Genomic DNA, 25046 nt, shown 5'->3' with positions numbered 1-25046 from the left:
ATTTCCAAGTGCAGACCAGCCACCCAGCAGAGGCGGAGGCAGCCTGTCGACTGCTATGCCTTGTTGCTTGAAATGGCTACAGTGGATGTCCTCTGGTGGCCTGAGAACTGGAGGGCCCCAGCCTGCTAAGAGTCTCCTGCTCTGGACCAGGTGCACCCTTCTTGACCTAACCTGTTGGAGTTAAGAGGTCACTGGCAGAGGGGATTTGGAACAGCAGGATACTCTCAGACTCCCTCCCTGTGATAGATTGAAGCTCAGACAAGATAGGAAGGTAGGGGGTTTGGGCTGGGTCCATGGAGGAGGTTGGGGTGGAGGAGCAAACCGTAATGGGAGAGGTAATTCGAGGTGTGGGAGGAGACTCCTGGAGAGGGCAGGGGGGTGTTGGGGAAGTCCCTTGGGGGATTGGTCTGGGTGTTTACAATAGTCACTCAAGTTAAAAGAGGTTTTGATTCCTCCAACGTTTACGATGTAACCCTGGCAGAACCAAAGTTGTGATGTGGAGATGCCGGCGTTGGACTGGGGTAAACACAGTAAGAAGTCTCACAACACCAGGTTCAAGTCCAAAAGCCACTAGCTTTCGGAGCGCTGCTCCTTCATCAGGTAAGTGGGAGTTCTGTTCACAAACGGCATATAAAGACACAAACTCAATTTACAAAATAATGGTTGGAATGTGAGTCTTTACAGGTAATCAAGTCTTAAAGGTACAGACAATGTGAGTGGAGAGAGGGTTAAGTGCATGTTAAAGAGATGTGTATTGTCTCCAGACAGGACAGTTAGTGAGATTTTGCACGCCCAGGCAAGTCGTGGGGGTTACAGATAGTGTGACATGAACCCAAGATCCCGGTTGAGGCAGTCCTCATGTGTGCGGAACTTGGCTATCAGTCTCTGCTCAGCGACTCTGCGTTGTCGTGAAGGCCGCCTTGGAGAACGCTTACCCGAAGATCAGAGGCCAAATGCCCATGACCGCTGAAATGTTCCCCAACAGGATGAGAACACTCTTGCCTGGTGATTGTTGAGCAGTGTTCATTCATCCATTGTCATAGCGTCTGTATGGTCTCCCCAATGTATCATGCCTCGGGACACCCTTTCCTGCAGCATATCAAGTGGGCAACGTTGGCCGTGTTGCAAGAGTATGTACCGTGTACCTGGTGGATGGTGTTCTCACGTGAGATGATGGCATCTGTGTCGATGATCCGGCACGTCTTGCAGAGGTTGCTGTGGCAGGCTTGTGTGGTGTCGTGGTCACTGTTCTCCTGAAGGCTGGGTAGTTTGCTGCGGACAATGGTCTGTTTGAGGTTGCGCAGTTGTTTGAAGGCAAGAAGTGGGCGTGTGGGGATGGCCTTGGCGAAATGTTCGTCTTCATCAATGACATGTTGAAGGCTCCGGAGGAGATTCCGTAGCTTCTCCGCTCCGGGGAAGTACTGGACGACGAAGGGTACTCTGTCCACCGTGTCCCGTGTTTGTCTTCTGAGGAGGTCGGTGCGGTTTTTCGCTGTGGCGCGTCGGAACTGTTGATCGACAACTGTGACCAACAGTTCCGACGCGCCACAGCGAAAAACCGCACCGACCTCCTCAGAAGACAAACACGGGACACGGTGGACAGAGTACCCTTCGTCGTCCAGTACTTCCCCGGAGCGGAGAAGCTACGGCATCTCCTCCGGAGCCTTCAACATGTCATTGATGAAGACGAACATCTCGCCAAGGCCATCCCCACACCTCCACTTCTTGCCTTCAAACAACTGCGCAACCTCAAACAGACCATTGTCCGCAGCAAACTACCCAGCCTTCAGGAGAACAGTGACCACGACACCACACAACCCTGCCACAGCAACCTCTGCAAGACGCGCCGGATCATCGACACGGATGCCATCATCTCACGTGAGAACACCATCTACCAGGTACACGGTACCTACTCTTGCAACTCGGCCAACGTTGTCTACCTGATACGCTGCAGGAAAGGATGTCTTGAGGCATGGTACATTGGGGAAACCATGCAGAGGCTACGACAACGGATGAATGAACACCGCTCGACAATCACCAGGCAAGACTGTTCTCTTCCTGTGGGGGAGCACTTCAGCAGTCCCGGGCATTCAGCCTCTGATCTTCAGGTAAGCGTTCTCCAAGGCGGCCTTCACGACACACGACAGCGCAGAGTCGCTGAGCAGAAACTGATAGCCAAGTTCCGCACACATGAGCACGGCCTAAACCGGGATGTTGGATTTATGTCACATTATCAGTAACCCTCACAGCTTGCCTCCTGAACTTGCAGGCTGTCCTGTCTGGAGACAATACACATCTCTTTAACCTGTGCTTAATGCTCCCTCCACCCACATTGTCTGTATCTTTAAGATCTGGTTGGCTGTAGGGATTCGCATTCTAATCAGTATTCTGTAACTTGATTTTGTGTCTCTGTGCCTTGTTTGAGAGCACATTTCCACTCCATCTGACGAAGGAGCAGCGCTCCGAAAGCTAATGGTATTTGCTACCAAATAAACCTGTTGGACTTTAACCTGGTGTTGTTGAAGCTCTTGCTGTGTTCACCCCAGTCCAACGCCGGCATCTCCACTTCATCAGTCAGAACATTGAATACAGAAGTTGTGGCGTCTTGTTGAAGTTGTACAAGACATTTGTAAGGCCACACTTGGAATACTGTGTGCAATTCCGGTCACCCTATTATAGAAAGGATATTATTAAACTCGAAAGACTGCAGAAAAGATTTACTAGGATGCTACCGGGACTTGATGGATTGAGTCATAAGGAGAGGCTGGACAGACTGGGACTTTTTTCTCTGGAGCGTAGGAGGCTGAGGGGTGATCTTATCGAGGTTTATAAAATAATGACGGGCACAGATCAGCTAGATAGTCAATATCTTTTCCCAAAGGTAGGGGAGTCTAAAACTAGAGGGCATAGGTTTAAGGTGAGAGGGGAGAGATACAAAAGTGTCCAGAGGGGCAATTGTCTCACACAGAGGGTGGTGAGTGTCTGGAACAAGCTGCCAGAGGTAGTAGTAGAGGCGGGTACAATTTTGTCTTTTAAGAAGCATTTAGATAGTTACATGGGTACGATGGGTATAGAGGGATATAGGCCAAGTGCGGGCAATTGGGATCAGCTTAGGGGTTTAAAAAAAAAGGCGGCAGGGACAAGTTGGGCCGAAGGGCCTGTTTCCATGCTGTAAACCTCTATGACTCTAAGCTAATGCAGCAATACTCACCTATCCCAGTTGGTAGCTGAGGCTATATAGCTATCGTCTCTGATTGGGCTGGTATCTGCCAACTGTGCTTAATTGGATGGCTGCCTCTTGGAGCCACAGTAGCTATACGGTTAATCCAGCTAAGTTTCTCGTCAATAGTAACCCCCAGAAATATTGATAGTGGAGGATTCACCGATAGTAACACCATTAAATGTCAAGGGGCGTTGATTAGATTCTCTCTTCTTGGAGATGGTCATTGCCTGGCACTTGTGTGGCACAAATGTTACTTGCCAGCCCAAGCCTGGATATGGTCCAGGTCTTGCTGCATTTGGACATGCACTGCTTCAGTATCCGAGTGAACATCCCCACTTCTGACCTTATGATGCAAAGAAGGTCATTGATGAAACAGCTGAAGATAGTTGGGGTGAGGACAGTCCCCTGAGGAACTTCTCCAGTGATGTCCTGGAGCTTAGATGACTGACCTCCAACAACCAGAACCATCTTCCTTTGTACTATGACTCCATCCAGCAGTGATTTTTCCCTTCAACTCTAGTTTTGCCAGGCTCCTTGATGCCACTCGGTCAAATGTGACCTTGGTATCAAGGGCAGTCACTCTCACCTCACCTCTAGGATCGGTGCTGGGTCCACTGTTATTTGTCATTTATATTAATGATTTGGATGAAAATTTAGGAGACATAGTTACTAAGTTTGCAGATGACACCAAGATTGGTGGCATAGTGAACATTGAAGAAGGTTATCTAGGATTGCAACAGGATTTTGATCAATTGGACCAGTGGGCTGATGAATGGCAGATGGAGTTTAACTTAGATAAATGCGAAGTGATGCATTTTGGTAGATGAAACCAGGGCAGGACTCATTCAGTTAATGGTAGGGTGTTGGGGATCGAGGGGTACAGATTCATAGCTCATTGAAAGTGGAGTCACAGGTGGACAGAGTGGTGAAGAAGGCATTCACATGCTTGGTTTCATTGGTCAGAACATTGAATACAGGAGTTGGGACATCTTGTTGAAGTTGTGCAAGACTTTGGTAAGGCCACACTTGGAATACCGTGCACTGTTCTGGTCACCCTATTATAGAAAGGATATTATTAAACTAGAAATAGTGCAGGGAAGATTTGATAGGATGCTACTGGGACTTGATGGATTGAGTTATAAGGAGAGGCTGGATAGACTGGGACTTTTTTTTCCCTGGAGCGCAGGAGGTTGAGGGGTGATCTTATCGAGGTCTATCAAATAATGAGGCGCATAGATCAGCTAGATAGTCAACACCTTTTCCCAAAGGTAGGGGAGTCTAAAACTAGAGGGCATAGATTTAAGGTGAGAGGGGAGAGGTACAAAAGGGTCCAAAGGGGGAATTCTTTCACACAGAGGATGGTGAGTGTCTGGAACAAACTGCCAGAGGTAGTAGTAGTGGCGGGTTCAATTTTGTCTTTTAAAAAGCATTTAGACAGTTACATGGGTAAGATGGGTATAGAGGGATATGGGCCAAACGTGGACAATTGGGACTAGCTTAGCGGTTTAAAAAAAAAAGGGCGGCATGGGCAAGTTGGGCCGGAGGGCCTGTTTCCATGCTGTAAACCTCTATGACTTCAGTTCTTTTGTCCATGTTTGAATCAAGGCTGTAATTAGGTCAAGAGCTAAGTGGCCCTGGTGAACCCAAACTGAACATCAGTGAGCAAGTTAGCACTAAGCAAGTGCCACTTGATTGTGCTCTTGATGACCTATTCCATCACTTTACTGGAGATTGAGAGTAAACTGCAGGGGCTGCTATTGGCTGTGTTGGATTTGTCCTGCTTTTTGTGCACAGGGCATATATAGACAATTTTCCACAATGCTGGGTAGATGCCAGTCTTGTAGCCTTACTGGAACAGCTTGGCTAAGGGTGCAACAAGTTTAGGAGCTCAAGTCTTCAGTACTATTGCCGGAAAATTGTCAGAGCCCATAGCCTTTGCAGTATCCAGCGCTTCAGCCATTTCTTGATATCATGTGGATTGAATCAAATTGGCCGACTGACATCTGTGATGTTCGGGACCTCCTGTGGGGGGCCCTCAAAAGTCTATGGAAAATTTCAGCCCCATGGATTAGCCTTTGAGGCCTCTAGATTACTAGACCAATAACACAATCGCTATGCTAATACCCTGATACTAATAATCTTGTTAAGCTTTTTATGGAAGCCACATTATTTTTTTAAAAACTTACAACAAATAAAAGTAGAAGGCTGCTGAAACATTTTGATTCTGCACATGATAAAGGACAGAATTTCCTCAATTTTTGTCACAACTGCATAAGGCTTTCCCAGGGAAATTGTGCCTAAGTGGCTCATTTTACATCAGAACTACCATATTTATTTTACACCAGAACATTACCACACACAAATATACTGAATCATTTAATATACTATCCAAAATACTATCTGTTGAAAAGCACTTGGCTCATTTACATAGCATTGCCTCCTTGAGAGAAAAGATCCGTAATTGTGATTTCCTTGCATTTATTCCAGTTCTAAATGGCATACATCTATAACCAATTTTATACACAGCAAGGCACATAATGATTATAAATATTTTACAGCGAGTTTTTCTTCTTCCAAAGACTTGCTTTATATTTTTTTTGTTGATCATTTATGGGATGTGGGCACCGTTGGCTGGGCCAGCATTTATCACCCATCCCTGAGGACAGTCAAGAGTCAACCACATTGTTGTGGGTCTGGAGTCACATGTAGGCCAGACCAGGTAAGGATAGCAGATTTCATTCCCAAAGAATATTAATGAACCAGACGTTTTTATTAAAATGACTATCGACAATCATTAGACTTTTAATTCCAGATTTTTTTATTGAATTCAAATTTCACCATTTGCCATGGTAGGATTCGAATCCAGGTCCCAAGAGCATTCCCCACGGTCTCTGGATTACTAGCCCAGTGACAATCCCACTACGCCACTGCCTATATCTTTGTATGCTTCTTTTAAGGCATCAATATCGTTCCATTTAAAAAAAAGGTTTCTGTTGCTGCATTTTCTATAATGTGCTGTGTTGAATGTTTGAAGGCTTCAGACCTTAACTGATGTGATTTAAAAAATGCCCTGATTGTTAACACTCATTGCTGTTTGCTTTACACCCAGTGCGTGTTTCTCAGATTCTCAGAAGTTTCAGTGCAAGTTTCCATCAGCAACATCAGCCTAAATTTCAACAAATCTCAACATACACTGAAAATTAAGTATCTTACTAGCATGCACTAGAAATATGAACACTTAAAAGAAATTGGTGGAAGCAGAGACAATCAATGATTTCAAAAGGAAATTAGATACGCACTTGAAAGGAAATAAACTTGCAGTGCTACAAGAATAGAACCAAGTAATAGCAGGTACTGGATTGCTCTAGAAAGAGCTGACATGGACCTGATGAGCTGAACATCCTGCTTCTATCCTGCAATTTCTACAAATCTAATTAGAAGTCAGTGGAACAGGCAGGGTTTGAGAACAGTGTGGAGCATATGGTTCAAGTTAAGGCCCTATGTATGTTTTTGAATACAGTTTGATGAATTCCAAAAAATGCCCACAAAGTAGTGCACTTATGAAACAGAAAGCCAGCCAGCTTTAACAAATCCATTATGGTGACATTTTTCCTTCAAGAAAACTTCAGCTCAAAGTATTGTCATTTTATGCTTAGTTAGTTATTTACCTTCCCTATGTTGCATAAATATGCCTTGTAATGCAGACAGCAAAACTTACAGATATTTTACATCACAGCACTAATTTCAATGAATTTTGTACTGTTCATTCGTTCATAATAATTGTCACATTACCTGTTCCATATTCTGACTTTCCTCATTCAGTAACAGCTGATGTTGGGCTCGTAACTCCTCTAGTTGTATCTGTATCTCAGTCACCTTAGCGGTCATCTCTTCTTCTCGAGACTTAAAAATGCCATAATTATTAAGTTACAATCATATTTATTCATGCACATTTTACCATCTCTTGGAGAATAAAGGTAGAGAAAGAAAGACAGAGAACTAAGTACAAGAATCAAGGCAGACCATGCATTATTCTTCAACAAAGCACTAACTATGTTCATTTGCAGAAAAACGGACATTCTATGTCTTGGCTGTTATCCTGCAAAGAAATAGGCCTGTTTGGAATCTCTGGGCAATGCTGATACTGGCCAAATCAACTAATTTTGTGTCAGTAATCACCAAAGAGAAGGACTTGGTGGATGATGAGTCTGGGAAAGGGTGTGTAGATAGTTTGAGTTATGTTGAAATCGAAAAGTGGTGGTATTGGGGTTCTTGAGAAACATTAAGGTAGACAAGTCCCCAGGGCCTGATGGTATATACCCCAGAATACAGAGGGAGGCAAGGGAGGAAATTGCTGGGGCCTTGTATCCTTGTAACCTCACTGGCTACAGGGGAGGGCCCAGAGGATTGGAGAATAGCCAATGTTGTTCCTTTGTTTAAGAAGGGTAGCAGAATAATCCAGGTAATTACAGGCCAGTGAGCCTTACGACAGTGGTAGAGAAATTATTGCAGAGGATTCTTCGAGACAGGATTTATTCCCACTTGGAAATAAGTGGACATATTAGTGAGAGGCAACATGGTTTTGTGAAGGGGAAGTCGTGAGTCACTAACTTGATTGAGCTTTTTGAGGAAGTGACGAAGATGATTGATGAGGGTAGGGCAGTGGATGTTGTCTACATGGACTTCAGTAAGGCCTTTGACAAGGTCCCTCATGGCAGACTGGTGCAGAAGGTGAAGTCGCATGGGATCAGAGGTGAACTGGCAAGGTGGATACAGAACTGGCTCGGTCATAGAACACAGTAAGAAGTCTCACAACACCAGGTTAACACTTGGTCATGGGAGACAGAGGATAGCAGTAGAAGGGTATGTTTCTGAATGGAAATGGTTGTGACAAGTGGCGTTCCTCAGGGATCAGTGCTGGGAACTTTGCTGTTTGTAATATAGTATATATTATATATTATAATAAACACAGGTATATTAATCAAATTATTTGGAAAAAAATGTAACTGGTTTGATTAGTAAGTTTGCGGATGACACAAAGATTGGTGGATTTGCGGATAGCGATGAGGACCATCAGAGGGTACAGCAGGATATAGATTGGTTGGAAACTTGGGCGGAGAGATGGCAGATGGAGTTTAATCTGGACAAATGAGAGGTAATGCATTTTGGAAGGTCTAATACGGATAGGAAATATACAGTAAATAGCAGAACCTTTAAGAGTATTGATAGGCAGAGGGATCTGGGTGTACAGGTACACAGGTCATTCAAAGTGGCAACGCAGGTGGAGAAGGTAGTCAAGAAGGCATACGGCATGCTTGCCTTCATCGGCCGGGGCACTGAGTTTAAAAATTGGCAAGTCACGTTGCAGCTTTATAGAACCTTAGTTAGGCTGCACTTAGAATATAGTATTCAATTCTGGTCGCCACACTACCAGAAGGATGTGGAGGCTTTGGAGAGGGTACAGAGAAGATTTACCAGGATGTTGTCTGGTATGGGGGGCATTAGCTATGAGGACAGGTTGGAGAATCTTGGTTTGTTCTCACTGGAACGACAGAGGTTGAGGAGTGACCTGATAAAAGTCTGCAAGATTATGAGGGGCATGGACAGAGTGGATAGTTAGAAGCTTTTTCCCAGGGTGGAAGAGTCAATTACGAGGGGGCACAGGTTTAAGGTGCGAGGGGCAAGGTTTAAAGGGGATGTACGAGACAAGTTGTTTTTTTACACAGAGGGTGGTGAGTGCCTGGAACTCGCTGCTGGGGGAGATAGTGGAAGCAGATACGATAGCGACTTTTAAGGGACGTCTTGACAAATACATGAATAGGATTGGAATAGAGGGATATGGTCCCTGGAAGGGTAGGGGGTTTTAGTTCAGTCGGGCAGCATGGTCAGTTCAGGCTTGGACGGCTGAAGGGCCTGTTCCAGTGCTGTAATTTTCTTTGAAAAGAAACTCGCGAGAGACTCAGGGCAATGACTTCCGCAGAGTGCCAATCAACATTGGATTGCCAATCTGTACCCACGCCAAATTTTGTCCGTGACTGTCTCGCTCGATCTTCCTGACTCAGACTGGCTGAGATGCAGTGGGTCGGCAAGTCCAGTGCAATGTCCAAAAGAAACATAGCGAAGGAGGACATGCACTGTTTATTAAGGTACTTGCTGCCATAAAGCAGGTGAGTTTAAAGGTCCCACTGAAAATAACAGGCCAGGAAGAAGATAAATCGATGGGATTGGAGAAAGGGGTGGTGTCACACATCACAGGATGGGGGGACGAACATGTCGGACATCGGGTGGGGGGGGTGCATGGGAGGAATTTAAATAGCTTTGTCAGATGGTTCCCAGCGCAATTGTCCAGGGGAGGTTAGCATTTTTGGACAATTGCCATGTAACCCTTACCTAGGAACTTCCGAGAGAGATTCCCCAACGCATCATTGGGGTACCCCCCAAATTCGACATCAAGGAACCAGGAAGTTACGAACTTGAGGGCGGCATGGTAGCACAGTGGTTAGCACTGCTGCTTCACAGCTCCAGGGACCTGGGTTCGATTCCCGGCTTGGGTCACTGTCTGTGTGGAGTTTGCACATTCTCCTCGTGTCTGCGTGGGTTTCCTCTGGGTGCTCCGGTTTCCTCCCACAGTCCAAAGATGTGCGGGTTAGGTTGATTGGCCATGCAAAAATTTCACCTTAGTGTCCTGAGATGCGTAGATTAGAGGGATTAGCGGGTAAATATATAGGGATATGGGGGTAGGGACTGGGTGGGATTGTGGTCGGTGCAGACTCGATGGGCCGAATGGCCTCTTCCTGCACTGTAGGGTTTCTATGATTCTATGAACCTTGGAATTTTTTGGAACTTTTTTTCTTACCTTTCATTCTGTACAGAAAATACTTGGCTAGCTGCTATGTCTGGTTCTGTCATGTGAATGCAAAATCTCAATTTAAATATGATGCTACTCTCAAATCCTATCTCAGGTTTTACAGATTTCCATGAAGAATATTTACAATACAATGAAACTTCAAAACAACAGATCTCTCACTGTTGTCTTCTCCTGCCGCTAATGGAAGGACAGCCTAAATAAAACTTGGAGATGCATAAGACATTGGCTGCAGAAATAAAGATGCAGGTAAGAGTGCTGGAGTGGGGTGGATCTTTATTAAGTCAAGAATCCTAGCAATGAGTTGTCCTCTCTTGCTTCCTAGTTACGTAAATGAACTAAGGTCAGAAGCACAAAGCAATTTGGTCAAATTTACAAATTAAAGTAAACTGGACAGGACACAGCAGTAAAGTCTTCCTCAAGGCTTCCTTAAGTCTGTTGAGATACTTCAGGAACCAAGGAGGTCTGGACAAAATTGAAAAAGAATGACGGTGGAAGAAAGACAATATATGAAGGGCAAATTTTAGAAACAGATGCAGGGTACATAATTAATAGCATCAAACAAGCAAGGTGGGGAGGCTGAGAGATAGTCGACAGCACTGGCCAGTCACTGCTGAGCAGCAACTAACAATGCAAAAGAATACTGAGCTACATAGTCCAATTTACTAAAGCGCAAGTCTGCAGTCATCATGTTGAAACCTAACTGCACTGCTCAAGTTCCACCTAAAATATTTCTAATCACTGCAGCATATTCAGTTCTGTAAGAGATGCATATAAATGCCACAAGACTGATGATTGTCAGAGAACCAAATTATGAGGTAAAGTTAAAAAACTTAATCTGTTTAGCTTTAAAATGAATTGAAGTGCAGACATTATAAACTATACAGGACAGAAAAGATTAATCCTGAGCATTATTTCATATTGAATTATGGCTGCAGGACAATAAGGTGGTGATAGAAACTGGAGAATGACCAGTTCAAAGCTGATGCAAGTAGAAACATTTCACATAAATAGTAGTTCGCATCTGGTATAAACTGTAATCTCATGCACTTGTTTGTGACCTCCATATAAAATATAGTTGACTGCACTTTTCTTTCACAACCATTTCCATTAATATTTCCACAGTTTTATTCACCGTCTTACTTACTAGCTTCTCTCTCAACCTCCAAAATGCATTTCTGTACATTAGTTAACAATTAGTACATATTAATTAGCAATGAGATGCATTTTATGTCTTTTCCATTCCTGAATTATTAACATTAGTATTATTTGGCAAACTCTGTCCAGGCAGATGACATTTCTGAACAATCAAAAATGTAGAATCACAGAATCCCCACACAACAGATCAACAAGGTCATCTATGTGCGGATCCACAAGCGATGGGTGAGATCCTAAATGAATATTTCTCATCAGCGCATCAAGGTAGATAAATCTGCGGGACCTGATGAAGTGTATCCCAGGACGTTGTGGGAGGCTAGGGAGGAAATTGCGGGTCCCCTAGCAGAGATATTTGAATCATCGAAAGTCACGGGTGAAGTGCCTGAAGATTGGAGAGTGGCAAATGTTGTGCCTTTGTTTAAAAAGGGCTGCAGGGAAAAGCCTGGGAACTACAGGCCAGTGAGTCTCACATCTGTGGTGGGTAAATTGTTGGAAGGTATTTTGAGAGACAGGATCTACAGGCATTTAGAGATGCAAGGACTGATTAGGGACAGTCAGCATGGCTTTGTGAGTGGAAAATCATGTCTCACAAATTTAATTGAGTTTTTTGAAGGGGTAACCAAGAAGGTAGATGAGGGCAGTGCAGTTGATGTCGTCTACATGGACTTTAGCAAGGCCTTTGACAAGGTACCGCATGGTAGGTTGTTGCATAAAGTTAAATCTCACGGGATCCAGGGTGAGGTATCTAAATGGATACAAAATTGGCTTCTTGACAAAATGATGTGGAGATGCCGGTGTTGGACTGGGGTAAACACAGTAAGAGTTTTAACAACACCAGGTTAAAGTCCAACAGGTTTATTTGGTAGCAAATGCCATTAGCTTTCGGAGCCCTGCTCCTTCATCAGATGGAGTGGATATCTGCCAGAGGGTAGTTGTAGAGTGCTGTTTTTCAAACTGGAGGCCTGTGACCAGCGGTGTGCCTCAGGGATCAGTGCTGGGCCCATTGTTATTTGTCATTTTTATTAATTATTTGGATGAGAATATAGGGGCATGGTTAGTAAGTTTGCAGATGACACCAAGATTGGTGGCATAGTGGACAGTGAAGAAAGTTATCTCCAATTGCTACGGGATCTTGATCAATTGGGCCAGTGGGCTGACGAATGGCAGATGGAGTTTAATTTAGACAAATGCGATGTGATGCATTTTGGTAGATTGAACCAGGGCAGGACTTACTCAGTTAATGGTAGGGCGTTGGGGAGAGTTACAGAACAGAGAGATCTAGGGGTACATGTCCTTGAAAGTGGACTCTCAGATGGACAGAGTGGTGAAGAAGGCATTCGGCATGTTTGGTTCATCAGTCAGAACATTGAATACAGGAGTTGGGACATCTTGTTGAAGTTTTAAGGCCACACTTGGAATACTGTATGCAATTCTGGTCACCCTATTATAGAAAGGATATTATTAAACTAGAAAGAGTGCAGAAAAGATTTACTAGGATGCTATCGGGACTTGATGGATTGAGTTATAAAGAGGCTGAATAGACTGGGACTTTTTTCTCTGGAGCGTAGGAGGCTGAGGGGTGATCTTATAGAGGTCTATAAAATAATGAGGGGCATAGACAAGGTAGATAGTCAATATCTTTTCCCAAAGGTAGGGGAGTCTAAAACTAGAGGGCATAGGTTTAAGGTGAGAGGGGAGAGATGCAAAAGTGTCCAGAGGGGCAATTTTTTCACACAGAGGGTGGTGAGTGTCTGGAACAAGCTGCCAGAGGTAGTAGTAGAGGCGGGTACAATTTTATCTTTTAAAAAGCATTGAGATAGTTACATGGGTACAATGGGTATAGAGGGATATGGGCCAAATGCGGGCAATTGGGATTAGCTTAGGGGTTTTTTAAAAAAAAGGGCGGCATGGACAAGTTGGGCTGAAGGGCCTGTTTTCATGCTGTAAACCTCTATGCCTCTATAACAGGAGGCGGCCATTCGACCCATCGAGCCTACACCGACAACAATCCCACACAGGCCCTCTCCCCGTAATCCCATGTATTCACCCTGCTTATTCCGCTGACACTAAGGGGCAATTTAGCATGGCCAATCAACCTAACCCGCACATCTCTGGAGTGTGAGAAGAAACTGGAGCACCCAGAGGAAACCCACACAGACATAGGGAAAATGTGCAAACTCCACACAGACAATCTCCTGAGGCTGGAATTGAACCCGGTTCCCTGGCACTGTGAGGCGACAGTGCGAGCCACACTAGCAACAAGTACCTGCAAAATCTCTTCATATTTTTTAGTTGTCCTCTGTAGACAATCATCCTTTTCAGCTATCTTGCGATACAGCTGGTTAACATCCTCTTTGTGTGTTTCGAGTAGTTCTGCTTCCACTTCCTGGGCTTTGCCTGGGCAAGTAAACAAATCCACTATGTTTCAGTTGATTTCTCAAAAATTATTTGATTACACAACTTAAGATACAAAGCCAATAAATTTGCAGCCTGAGCATGACATGTAAATACACCAATTAATGTAGCATTGATTCACAAAAGCAAAGTAGGTCAGAGAATGGATGCATGGTGTGTGCAAAGCTATCAGATCTCAACTGCCCCCAGTCTTGCATGGATCAGGAAAGAATGAGTCGAGAGTATTTATGTGGCTGGAGGCTGGATCTCCAGAGTTAAATGAATTCTATGTACGCTTTTTAGGCTCACGTATGAAGAATAGTTACTTAGCTGAGCTGTAAGCGGGTTGAGGTAGCCAATGACCCACCACCAGTCAGAAAAGATGGGGCAAAAGATTATTTCACGAAAGATATACTTTGCAGCTCAATTTCAACCTATAAATAACTAGATCGTTCCACTCATGGGGTGGAAATCAATTAAGAATAATATTGAATTAAGATTACATCTCTTTGAAAGCAGATTACCTCCAGGAACTCCCTAGGCTGTCACATTTTTAAAAATTAGATTTCTAGATACAATAGAACATAGAACAGTACAGCACAGTACAGGCCCTTCGGCCCTCAATGTTGTGCCGAGCTTTGTCCGAAACCAAGATCAAGCTATCCCACTCCCTATCATTCTGGTGTGCTCCATGTGCAATGTAAAACATTGGAACATGGCTCCTTGCATCAGTGCTCAAAACTTGCAGCTTTCAAAGTAGAAACTTTCCTGGATATCTGCAGTAACTTCTCAAGCAATAACAGAATATCAATAACATTGTGAAAGGAGATTTAGCTGCAGGGCAATGCCATACCGCTAACATGTAGCACTGGAATGATGGTTGAAGTTAATTGGACAAAAGACCAATAGAAGCACCTCCACTATGCTTACTATGTGTTGAAATCTAGCCCCAGTTTCACACTGTTGAGACATATGCCACGTAGTTATGAGCTCACTTCCTATAAACAAACTTGCTTTTCACGAAAGGCACTCAAACCAACTGGCCACCCAGGTTATGGCAAATATGAAACCACTTTATCTCAGAAGGAAAAATGTTACTACCCAGATATGTGGCCAAATTCTGAAGAAGAAATTCACATTGGTCAAGGTTTGACAACCTGCTGCAGGACAGTCCTTTTTAACACTCCCTTCAAAATGGAAACAGGAGCAGAACAAATATTCCTAGCCACACAAAACAGTCCTAAAAAGAGATCCTTTATTAATAAATAAAAGCAAAGTAGTGCAGATGCTAGAAATCCAAAATAAAAATAAGAAATGCTGGAAAACCCAGCAGGTCTGGCAACATGTGTGAAGAGAGAAACAGAGTTAATATTTCGAGTCAGGTTTGGGGTGACACGGTGACAGAGTGATTAGCACTGCTGCCTCACAGGGACCCAGGTTCGATTCCAGCCTTGGGTGTCTGTCTGTGTAGTATTTGCTCTGTGTGGGTTTTCTCCAGGTGCTCCAGTTTACTCCCACTGTCCAAAGATGTGCAGGTTAGGTGGATTGGCCATGCTAAATTTCCCCTTAGGGTCTCAAGATGTGCAGGTTAGATGGATTAGACATTTCAAATATGTGGGGATACGGGGATATGGCAGGGAAGTGGGTCTGGATAAGATACTCTATCAGAGAGTTGGTGTAGACTCGATAGGTCGAATGGCCTCCTTCTGCACTGTAGCAATTCTATGATCAGTTCGTTAATCAGTCTTCGTTAATCTGACCTGGGTTAATTTTCGGATTGCCTGGAGTAAAACCAAGTGCTTGAACTTGCTTAGAAAGAGAGACCATAATCCTATCTAACCGTTGACAATGGCAAGAAATCAGTCGATGGCAAAGGAGGATGTTAAGGGAAATTTTAATTCCAGACATGGAACGGACAGCTATTGGATGGGAAACATACCTGAACTTTTCAGTGGAAGGGCTGAGGCATTTCAAGGTAAGAAGTCTCACAACACCAGGTTAAAGTCCAACAGGTTTATTTGGTAACAAAAGCCACTAGCTTTCGAAGCGCTGCTCCTTCATCAGGTGAGTGGGATTTCAGTTCACAAGCAGGGCATATAAAGAGACAAACTCAATTTACAAAATAATGGTTGGAATGCAAGTCTTTACAGGTAATCAAGACTTAGAAGTGTTTTAGGACTGTTTTGTGTGGCTAGGAATATTTGTTCTGCTCCTGTTTCCATTTTGAAGGGAGTGTTAAAAAGGACTGTCCTGCAATGTGAGTGGAGAGAGGGTTAAGCACAGGTTAAAGAGATGTGAATTGTCTCCAGCCGGGACAGTTAGTGAGATTTTGCAAGCCCAGGCAAGTCGTGGGGGTTACAGATAGTGTGACATGAACCCAAGATCCCGGTGGAGGCCGTCCTCATGTGTGCGGAACTTGGCTGTCAGTCTCTGCTCAGTGACTCTGTGCTGTCGTGAAGGTCACCTTGGAGAACGCTTACCCGAAGATCAGAGGCCGAATGCCTGTGACCGCTGAAGTGTTCCCCTACAGGAAGAGAACACTCTTGCCTGGTGATTGTTGAGCGGTGTTCATTCATCCGTTGTCGTAGCGTCTGCCCTACGTACCACGCCTTGGGACATCCTTTCCTGCAGTGTATCAGGTAGACAACGTTGGCCGTGTTGCAAGAGTATGTACCATGTACCTGGTGGAAGGTGTTCTCACGTGAGACGATGGCATCCGTGTCGATGATCCGGCATGTCTTGCAGAGGTTACTGTGGCAGGGTTGTGTGGTGTTGTGGTCACTATTCTCCTGAAGGCTGGGTAGTTTGCTGCGGACAATGGTCTGCTTGAGGTTGTGCGGTTGTTTCATTTCAAGGCCCAGACTTCATTACGAAACACTTGGGAAGCTGTCCGCTCCAAATGGCATCCTGCTGCAGTTCAGTGACTGTGCTTCACATAGCATCAGGTAGCCTGTAGGTTGAACCAGTCAGCAAAGATTTTGGCCCAGAGGAGCTATTAATCGAGTGGAGAGAAACTGCGGTGGCAGGGGCACATAATATACTTGTGAAGCTGAGAAGGTTGAGCAATTCTACTCCAACTGGTCCCACAAAAACAATTCTCTATTTATCTTCTAGGCCTTCCCTGCTTTATCACCTGGGGGTGCAACTGGATGGAGCATACAGTGAATATATTTGCTAACATGAAGTCAAAAATTAGGCAGAAATTGTGCACTGTGATTTTAGGACCGTAGCCATCCCAAATCAACTGGAAATTTCAAGATAAAATAGGCTTAAAATTTCTACTTCCCCAGATGTCCTCGAGAAAAATTTTGCTTTTCAGTCCAGCGCGTTGGTTCATTTAGATTGAAATATCTTTCGCTATCTTTCTTGGAAGCTCTTTAGATATTTTGTTGGTGCAAATCAAAACTTAGTAGCATCGGAATTACTTGATAGCTGTTTAATTTTTGCGTGAAGTAACTAATCATGGAGAAATTATAACACATGTATCAATACCAGCATGCAGACAACTGCATGATTATAATATGGAAAAGTGATTTCCTCTGGTAACTGGCAATGAGCCGTTATCAATTTAAAATTGTCACAAAAACCATCAGGTGAGAGAATGAGAGACATGTGTTCACAAACAACTATAGGAACTTGGAAAGCTTTATCACAGGTAATAGTTAAAGTCAAAGCTATTGTATTGTTTGCAGAATAAACTATTTGCCGTAGATTGTTGAGGAAATGTCCAACTCCAGGCAATGTTATTAATTTCTATGAAGAGAACTATATTGTAGGTGGCCAACTTGGTTGGACCACATGAACCCAGTTTTCATGATAATAAATTCTCCACATTTCTTGATAGAAATCTCAGTTTCTGTTACCACTTGGGACAAAATAACACTTGCACAGAAGTTATGCCAACAGACCTGTAGTACCTGGAAAAAAACATGAGAGGTGCTTGGAGTTAACTAAAGAGGTTTCTGATAGAGACCCATGAGAAGTGGTACAAACCCTGCATACGAGGTGTGACAATGATTTGTATAAATTTGCTAGAACAAAATGTCTTGCCATATGTTTACTGGCTATTTTTTGGGATAATTGAGAATCAAATCCACTACTCTGTACTCCTGCCTGAGCCCAATATATTTCTATGCGTCAAATATTATATACCTTTCGGTGACTACACTTTTATGTAAACAATACAATGGCCTTTACTTCAACTCTTCCTAGCGATCACAGAATCACTGTGCAGAAAAGGACCTTTGGCCCATTGAATCTGGACAGACATGAGGAGCCCCCGACCTACCTATCTGATCCCATTTACCAGCACTTGGCCCATAGCCTTGAATGTTATGACGTGCCAAGGGCATATCCAGGTACTTTTTAAAGGATGTGAGGCAACCCGACTCCACCCCCCTCCCAGGCAGCGCATTCCAGACCATCACCATCCTCTGGGTAAAACGCTTTTCCTCACTTCCCCCTAAACCTCCTATCCCTCAGCGTGAACTTGTGTCCGCTTGTCACTGACCTCTCCCTTGAAGCCAAATACAGCTGTACTCCCTTGAAGCCAAATACAGCTGTACTTGCTCTGACTTGATTGCTTTACTGTACTATGTTTTGCCACTCTTCTGCTAACATTCTATGTGCCCTCCACATGCCGAATTAGTTTAAACTTTTCCCAACAGCACTAGCAAACCTGCCCACAGGGATGTTAGTCCCACTTTGGTTCAGATGTCGACCGTCCTGCTTGCACAGATCCCACCTTCCCCAGAAACAGTCCCAGCGATAGGAATCTAATACCCTCCCTCCTGTACCAAATGTAAAGCCATGCATTCATCTGCACTATTTTCCTATTTCTGTGCTCGCTAGCACATGGCACTGGGAGTAATCCAGAGATTACAATCCGAGAGGTCCTCCTTTTAGTCTACTGCCTAACTCCCTGAATTTTTGATGCAACACCTCAAATCCTTTTTCTACTTATGTTATTGTTACCAACATGTACCATGACCAATGCCTTGTCACCATTCCCCCTCAGGATGCAGCCATTCAGTGACATCCTGGATAGCGGCACCAGGGAGGCAACGTACCATCCTGGAGTCATGTTAACGGCCACAGTAGTGCCTATCAGTTCCCCTGACTTTTGAGTTCCTTATCACTATTGCTCTTCCTCCCCTCCTGTACAGACAGGTTGCTTGTGGTGCCAGAAGCTTGGCTCTGTTTGCACTCCCTGGAGGAACCAGCCTCCAAAATGGAATGCTAATTTGTTTCCATCTGTAAAATAAAATCAGGATTTTTCACCTTATTTATGGTGATGAGTTATCTATAACCATTTGTACTCCTCACACGGCAAACATTTATTACCACCCAGGAAGATTTCCCCAAATATATAAACTAAATACAATCATAATTTCTCCACTCTAATTTCGGGTCACTGTCTGTGTGGAGTTTGCACATTCTCCTCGTGTCTGCGTGGGTTTACTCCGGGTGCTCCGGTTTCCTCCCACAGTCCAAAGATGTGCGGGTTAGGTTGATTGGCCAGGTTAAAAAGTGCCCCTTAGAGTCCTGGGATGCGTAGGTTAGAGGGATTAGCGGGTAAATATGTGGGGGTAGGGCCTGGGTGGGATTGTGGTCGGTGCAGACTCGATGGGCCGAATGGCCTCCTTCTGCACTGTAGGGTTTCTATGATTCTATGATTCATATATTCTCCCTCAGCCTTTGAACTATCGCAGCATCATGCATCAATGGTTCAGGGGTTGGGTAGGTAAAAGAATGACTTGAATTTATGGCCTTCAGAGCTACTAAACATCCCAAAATACTTTACAACCAATGAGGGACTTTTGCAGTGTTGCAACCACATTAAAACTTGGCAAAGCAAGGGCCCACAAACAACACTGGGATAATGTTCAGAACACTGTTTTTTGTGATGCAGAGTAAGGGATAAATATTGACCAGGACACCGGAATTACTCATTTATTCTTCTCCAAATACTTAGTCATGTGATCTTTTACACATGACTCCCTTGGCAGCAGACAGGACCTCAGTTTAATCTCATCCAAAAGACAGCACCTTCAACACTGCAGGACTCCCTCAGTAAGTTGACTAGAATGTCAGCTTTGATTTTTGTGCTACGAACTGAGCCAGAGCTTGCATATAAAAGATTTTCTCTGAAGCTTAGGAGAGGGGGCTTAGGAGAGCTAGGAGGGGGCATGAGAAGTCCTTGGCGGGTCGGATCAAGGAAAACCCGAAGGTTTTTTCTCTTATGTGAGAAATAAAAGAAATGACCTGGGTGAGGTTAGGGCCGGTCAAGGATAGTAGTGAGAACTTGTGCATGGAGTCAGAAGAGAAAGGAGAGGCGATGAATGAATACTTTTCTTCGGTGTTCACCAAGGAGAGGGACCATGTTTTTGAGGATGAGAGTGGGATACAGGCTGATAGGCTGGAGGAGGTAGATGTTCTGAGGGAAGGTGTATTAGCAATTTTGAAAAACCTGAGGGTCGATAAGTCCCCTGGGCCAGATGGGATATATCCTGGGATTCTTTGGGAGGCAAGGGATGAGATTGCAGAGCCTTTGACTTTGATCTTTGGGTCCTCACTGTCCACGGGGATAGTGCCAGAGGACTGGAGAGTGGCAAATGTTGTTCCGCTGTTTAAGAAAGGAAATAAGAATGACCCTGGTAATTATAGGCCAGTTAGTCTTACTTGGGTGGTCGGTAAGTTAATGGAAAAGGTCCTGAGGGATAGGATTTATGACCATTTGGAAAGATGCAGCTTAATCCGTGATAGTCAGCATGGATTCGTGAAGGGTAAGTCTTGCCTCACAAATTTGATTGAAGTCTTTGAGCAGGTAACTAAGTGTGTCGATGAAGCTGGAGCAGTTGATGTCGTATACATGGATTTTAGTAAGGCGTTTGATAAGGTTCCCCACGGTCGGCTCATGAAGAAAGTAAGGAGGTGTGGGATAGAGGGAAATTTGGCCGATTGGATAAATAACTGGCTATCTCATAGAATGTGGAGATGCCGGCGTTGGACTGGGGTAAACACAGTAAGAAGTTTAACAATACCAGGTTAAAGTCCAACAGGTTTATTTGGTAGCAAAAGCCACACAAGCTTTCGGAGCTCTTAGCCCCTTCTTCAGGTGAGTGGGAATTCTGTTCACAAACAGAGCTTATAAAGACACAGACTCAATTTACATGAATAATGGTTGGAATGCGAATACATTGGGGAAACTATGCAGACGCTGCGACAACGGATGAATGAACACCGCTCGACAATCACCAGGCAAGACTGTTCTCTTCCTGTTGGGGAGCACTTCAGCGGTCACGAGCATTCAGCCTCTGATATTCGGGTAAGCGTTCTCCAAGGCGGCCTTCGCGACACACGACAGCGCAGAGTCGCTGAGCAGAAACTGATAGCCAAGTTCCGCACACACGAGGACGGCCTCAACCGGGATATTGGGTTCATGTCACACTATTTGTAACTCCCACAGTTGCGTGGACCTGCAGAGTTTCACTGGCTGTCTTGTCTGGAGACAATACACATCTTTTTAGCCTGTCTTGATGCTCTCTCCACTCACATTGTTTCATTTCTTAAAGGCTTGATTAGTTGTAAGTATTCGCATTCCAACCATTATTCATGTAAATTGAGTCTGTGTCTTTATAAGCTCTGTTTGTGAACAGAATTCCCACTCACCTGAAGAAGGGGCTAAGAGCTCCGAAAGCTTGTGTGGCTTTTGCTACCAAATAAACCTGTTGGACTTTAACCTGGTGTTGTTAAACTTCTTACTATCTCATAGAAGACAGAGGGTGGTGGTGGATGGAAAATTTTCAGACTGGAGACCAGTTACCAACTGTGTACCACAGGGATCAGTGCTGGGTCCTCTGCTATTTGTGATTTTTATCAATGACTTGGAGGAGAGGGCTGAAGGGTGGGTCAGTAAATTTGCTGATGACACCAAGATTGGTGGAGTAGTGGATGAGGTGAAGGGCTGTTGTAGGCTGCAAAGAGACATTGATAGGATGCAGAGCTGGGCCTAAAAATGGAAGATGGAGTTTAACCCTGATAAGTGTGAGGTGATTCATTTTGGTAGGACAAATTTGAATGTGGATTACAGGGTCAATGGCAGGGTTCTGAGGAATGAGGAGGAACAGAGAGATCTTGGGGTTCATATCCATAGATCTCTGAAGGTTGCCACTCAAGTGGATAGAGCCCTGAAGCAGCATTTATTAACAGGGGGTTTGAGTTTAAGAGCCGTGGGGTTATACTGCAACTGTATAGGACCTTGGTGAGACCACATTTGGAATATTGTGTGCAGTTCTGGTCACCTTGCTATAGGAAGGATGTGGAAGCATTGGAGAGAATGCAGAGGAGATTTATCGGGATGCTGCCTGGTTTGGAGGGTAGGTCTTATGAGGAAAGGTTGAGAGAGCTGGGGCTTTTCTCTTTGGACCGGAGGAGGATGAGGGGCGACTTAATAGAGGTTTATAAGATGATAAAGGGATAGATAGAGTTCAGAGACTATTTCCTCGGGTGAATGTAGCTGTTACTAGGGGGCATAACTATAAGGTTCATGGTAGGAGATATAGGAGGGATGTCCGAGGTAGGTTCTTTACTACCTCGGAGTAGTAAAGAAGTGGTTGGGGTGTGGAATGGACTGCCTGCTGTGATAGTGGAGTCGGACACTTTAGGAACTTTCAAGCGGTTATTGGACAGGCACATGGAGCACACCAGAATGATAGGGAGTGGGATAGCTTGATCTTGGTTTCGGACAAAGCTCCGCACAACATCGTGGGCCGAAGAGCCTGTACTGTGCTGTACTGTTTTATGTTCTATGTTCTTTTAAGCTATTGTCAATTCCCACTTCGTAAAAAATACCCTGTAATGTTTGGCTTAGACTTTTACATTTTTCACAATAGCACTATAGAGCAGTTTATTGCCAAATGAACCCCGCTTACTTCACCATCTGGTCTCCTTTTACTCTTATGTTACTATAGTGAGAGATGACCTTAGTTGAGAAGATCCAAACACAGAATCAGTTTGGATAGAAATAAGAACTAGCAAAGGTAAGAAGTCCCATATGTCTGTAATTTATAGGCCCTCTAACAATGGCTGCATTGCAGGACAGAGTATACAGGAAGAAATAGTGGGGGCTTGTAGAAGGGTACTCTAATAATAACGACTGATTTTAATATTTATTTAGGTTGGATGATCAGGTTGGCAATGGTGGCCTGGAAGAAGAGTTCATAGAATGTGGTATGGGTAATTTATTTGAACAGTATGTTTTACTGCCAACCAGGCTGTTTTACACCTGGTAATGTGCAAAGAGACATGATTAATTAATGACTTCATTTTAAAGAAGCCTTTCGGCAACAGTGATCATAACACACTAGAATTTTACATTCAGTTTGAGGGTGACAAATGTGAGTCTAAAAACCAGTGTCTATAACTTAAATAAGGATAACTAGAAAAATTGGCTGAAGTAAACGGAGAAAATATGTTAAAGTAGAGAAACAGTGGCAGACATTTAAGGAAATATTTCCTAACTCTCTGCAATGTTCCACTGAAAAAGACAGACTCTATAAGGAGGATGCACCATCCTTAGTTAACTCAGGAAATTAAGGATATCAAATTGAAAGGAAAAGCTTACAATGCTACGACGTTTAATGACAGGTCAGAAGATTAGAAGGATTTGAGAGACCAATAAAGAATGACAAACAAAAAGGAGGGATAAATTAAGACTATGAGAGAAAACTAGCTAGAAATATAAAAACTGAAGGTAAGAGTTTCTCCAAGTATTTAAAAAGGAAAAGTGAGCATTGGTCCCTTAGAGAGTGAAAATGGACAATTAATGAGAAACAAGGAAATAGCAGAAGCATCGAACGGTATTTTGTGTCTATCTTCTTGCAGAAAAAAAAACAAGAATACTTAAAAATTGAGGGGTAAAGGGGTAGGAGGAATGAAAATGATCGATCACTTGGAAAAAGATATTGAGACAACTATTGGAAATAAAGATTGACAAGACCCAAGGACCTGATGGCTTTCATCCTAATCTTAAAATAAATTGCTGCAGAGATAATAGATGCATTGGTTGTGATGTTCCAAAGTTGCCTAGATTCTGGAAAGATCCCAGTGGACTGAAAAATTGTCAATTTAACACCTCTGTTCAAGAAAGGAGAGATTGAAAACAGGTGATTACAGGCCAATTAGCCTATTGTCTGTCATAAAGAAAATGCTAGAATTCATTATTAATGAAGTAGTAGACATTTAGAAAATCATAATACAATCAGACAGACTCAACGCGGTTTTGTGAAAGGGTAATGATGTTTGACTAATTTATTAAACTTCTTTGAAGTAACAAAGTGAATGAAGGAAACCTAGGGATGTGATGTATTTGGATTTGCAAAAGCCATTCACCAAGTTTCAGTGAGAACTCATGGTATAGGGGCAACATATTAGCATGAATAAAGGATTGATTATTTAACAGGAAGCAAAGAGATAAATGAGTATTTTTTTTAAGGTTGGCAAGCTGTTATTAATGGAGTACCACAGGGATCAGGGCTGGATCCTTAACTATTTACAATCCATATCAATGACCAATAAAGCAATCAAATATATGGTTGCTAAATTTGCTGACAATGCAGAGAAAGGTAGGAAAGCAAGTTATGAAGAGGACAAAAGGAGTTTGCAAAGGAACACAGATATGGTTAAGTGAGTGGGCAAAAAATTGGCAAATGGAGCTTAACATGGGATAATGTGAACTTGTCCATTTTGTCAGGAAGAATAGTAAAATAGTATATTATCTGAATGGAGACTGCAGAAATTGATGGTTTGATTTTCTCCTCAATAGCTCCAATTTGGACTAAAACAAACATAACTTTAATTGGTTTTTACATGTATAACACTTACATGTCACGAACTTCAATCTGCTTTCCTTTTAAAAGTGGGTACAGTGAATGGCCAACACATCTCCCAATGATTCGTGTAGCATATGTTGCATAAGAAACTGTATGTAAGCTTTGTGAGGTTTAACATTTTTTACAGAGTTGATTTCATAGCACAATAGCCACAGTAAATCTGTAATCATTGCAAAGAGATTCAATTCTCTGGAAAAGCTTCGACAAAAAACATAAGGACAAAAAGAGTATAATGAATAGATACATCCACCGAAAAATAATATGTAATCCTTTCGGTAAATAAATATATGCAAAATCACTTGTTGTTGTACTTACTAATAGCCTCTTTGACGGATATATCCAGCTCTTGTTCTTTCCGAGCTAGCTGTGTATTGAATTCTCGCATTAATTGCTTGAGAGTGGAATTGTGTTTCAGCTGCAGATCCTCCAGTTCCAGCCTGAAACAATGGTTATCAGCAAAATTAGCTAAACTTAAGTTAAAATCCCACCATGCAGTTGGTAGAATTCAATTATT

The 25046-nt window shown here is 43.4% G+C and overlaps 1 protein-coding gene across 6 annotated transcripts in view; it reads right to left on the bottom strand.

Annotated features, from left to right (window-relative positions):
• The window catches only part of golga4 (golgin A4), a 188303-nt gene that overhangs the window by 34965 nt on the left and 128292 nt on the right, over positions 1–25046 (bottom strand). For all 6 annotated transcript variants that reach the window (XM_078216643.1, XM_078216641.1, XM_078216640.1 and 3 more), the window contains 3 exons: positions 24848–24969; positions 13513–13643; positions 7016–7126 (listed from right to left, as the gene is read on the bottom strand). In XM_078216643.1, the coding sequence (XP_078072769.1) occupies positions 7016–7126; positions 13513–13643; positions 24848–24969 (364 nt within the window). The remainder of the gene's footprint in view (positions 1–7015; positions 7127–13512; positions 13644–24847; positions 24970–25046) is intronic.

Source organism: Mustelus asterias, chromosome 7, assembly GCF_964213995.1.
Source record: "Mustelus asterias chromosome 7, sMusAst1.hap1.1, whole genome shotgun sequence".
Lineage (NCBI taxonomy): Eukaryota > Metazoa > Chordata > Chondrichthyes > Carcharhiniformes > Triakidae > Mustelus > Mustelus asterias.
Note: the sequence above shows the minus strand (reverse complement) of the source record. Positions and strands in the feature narration are given on the sequence as shown.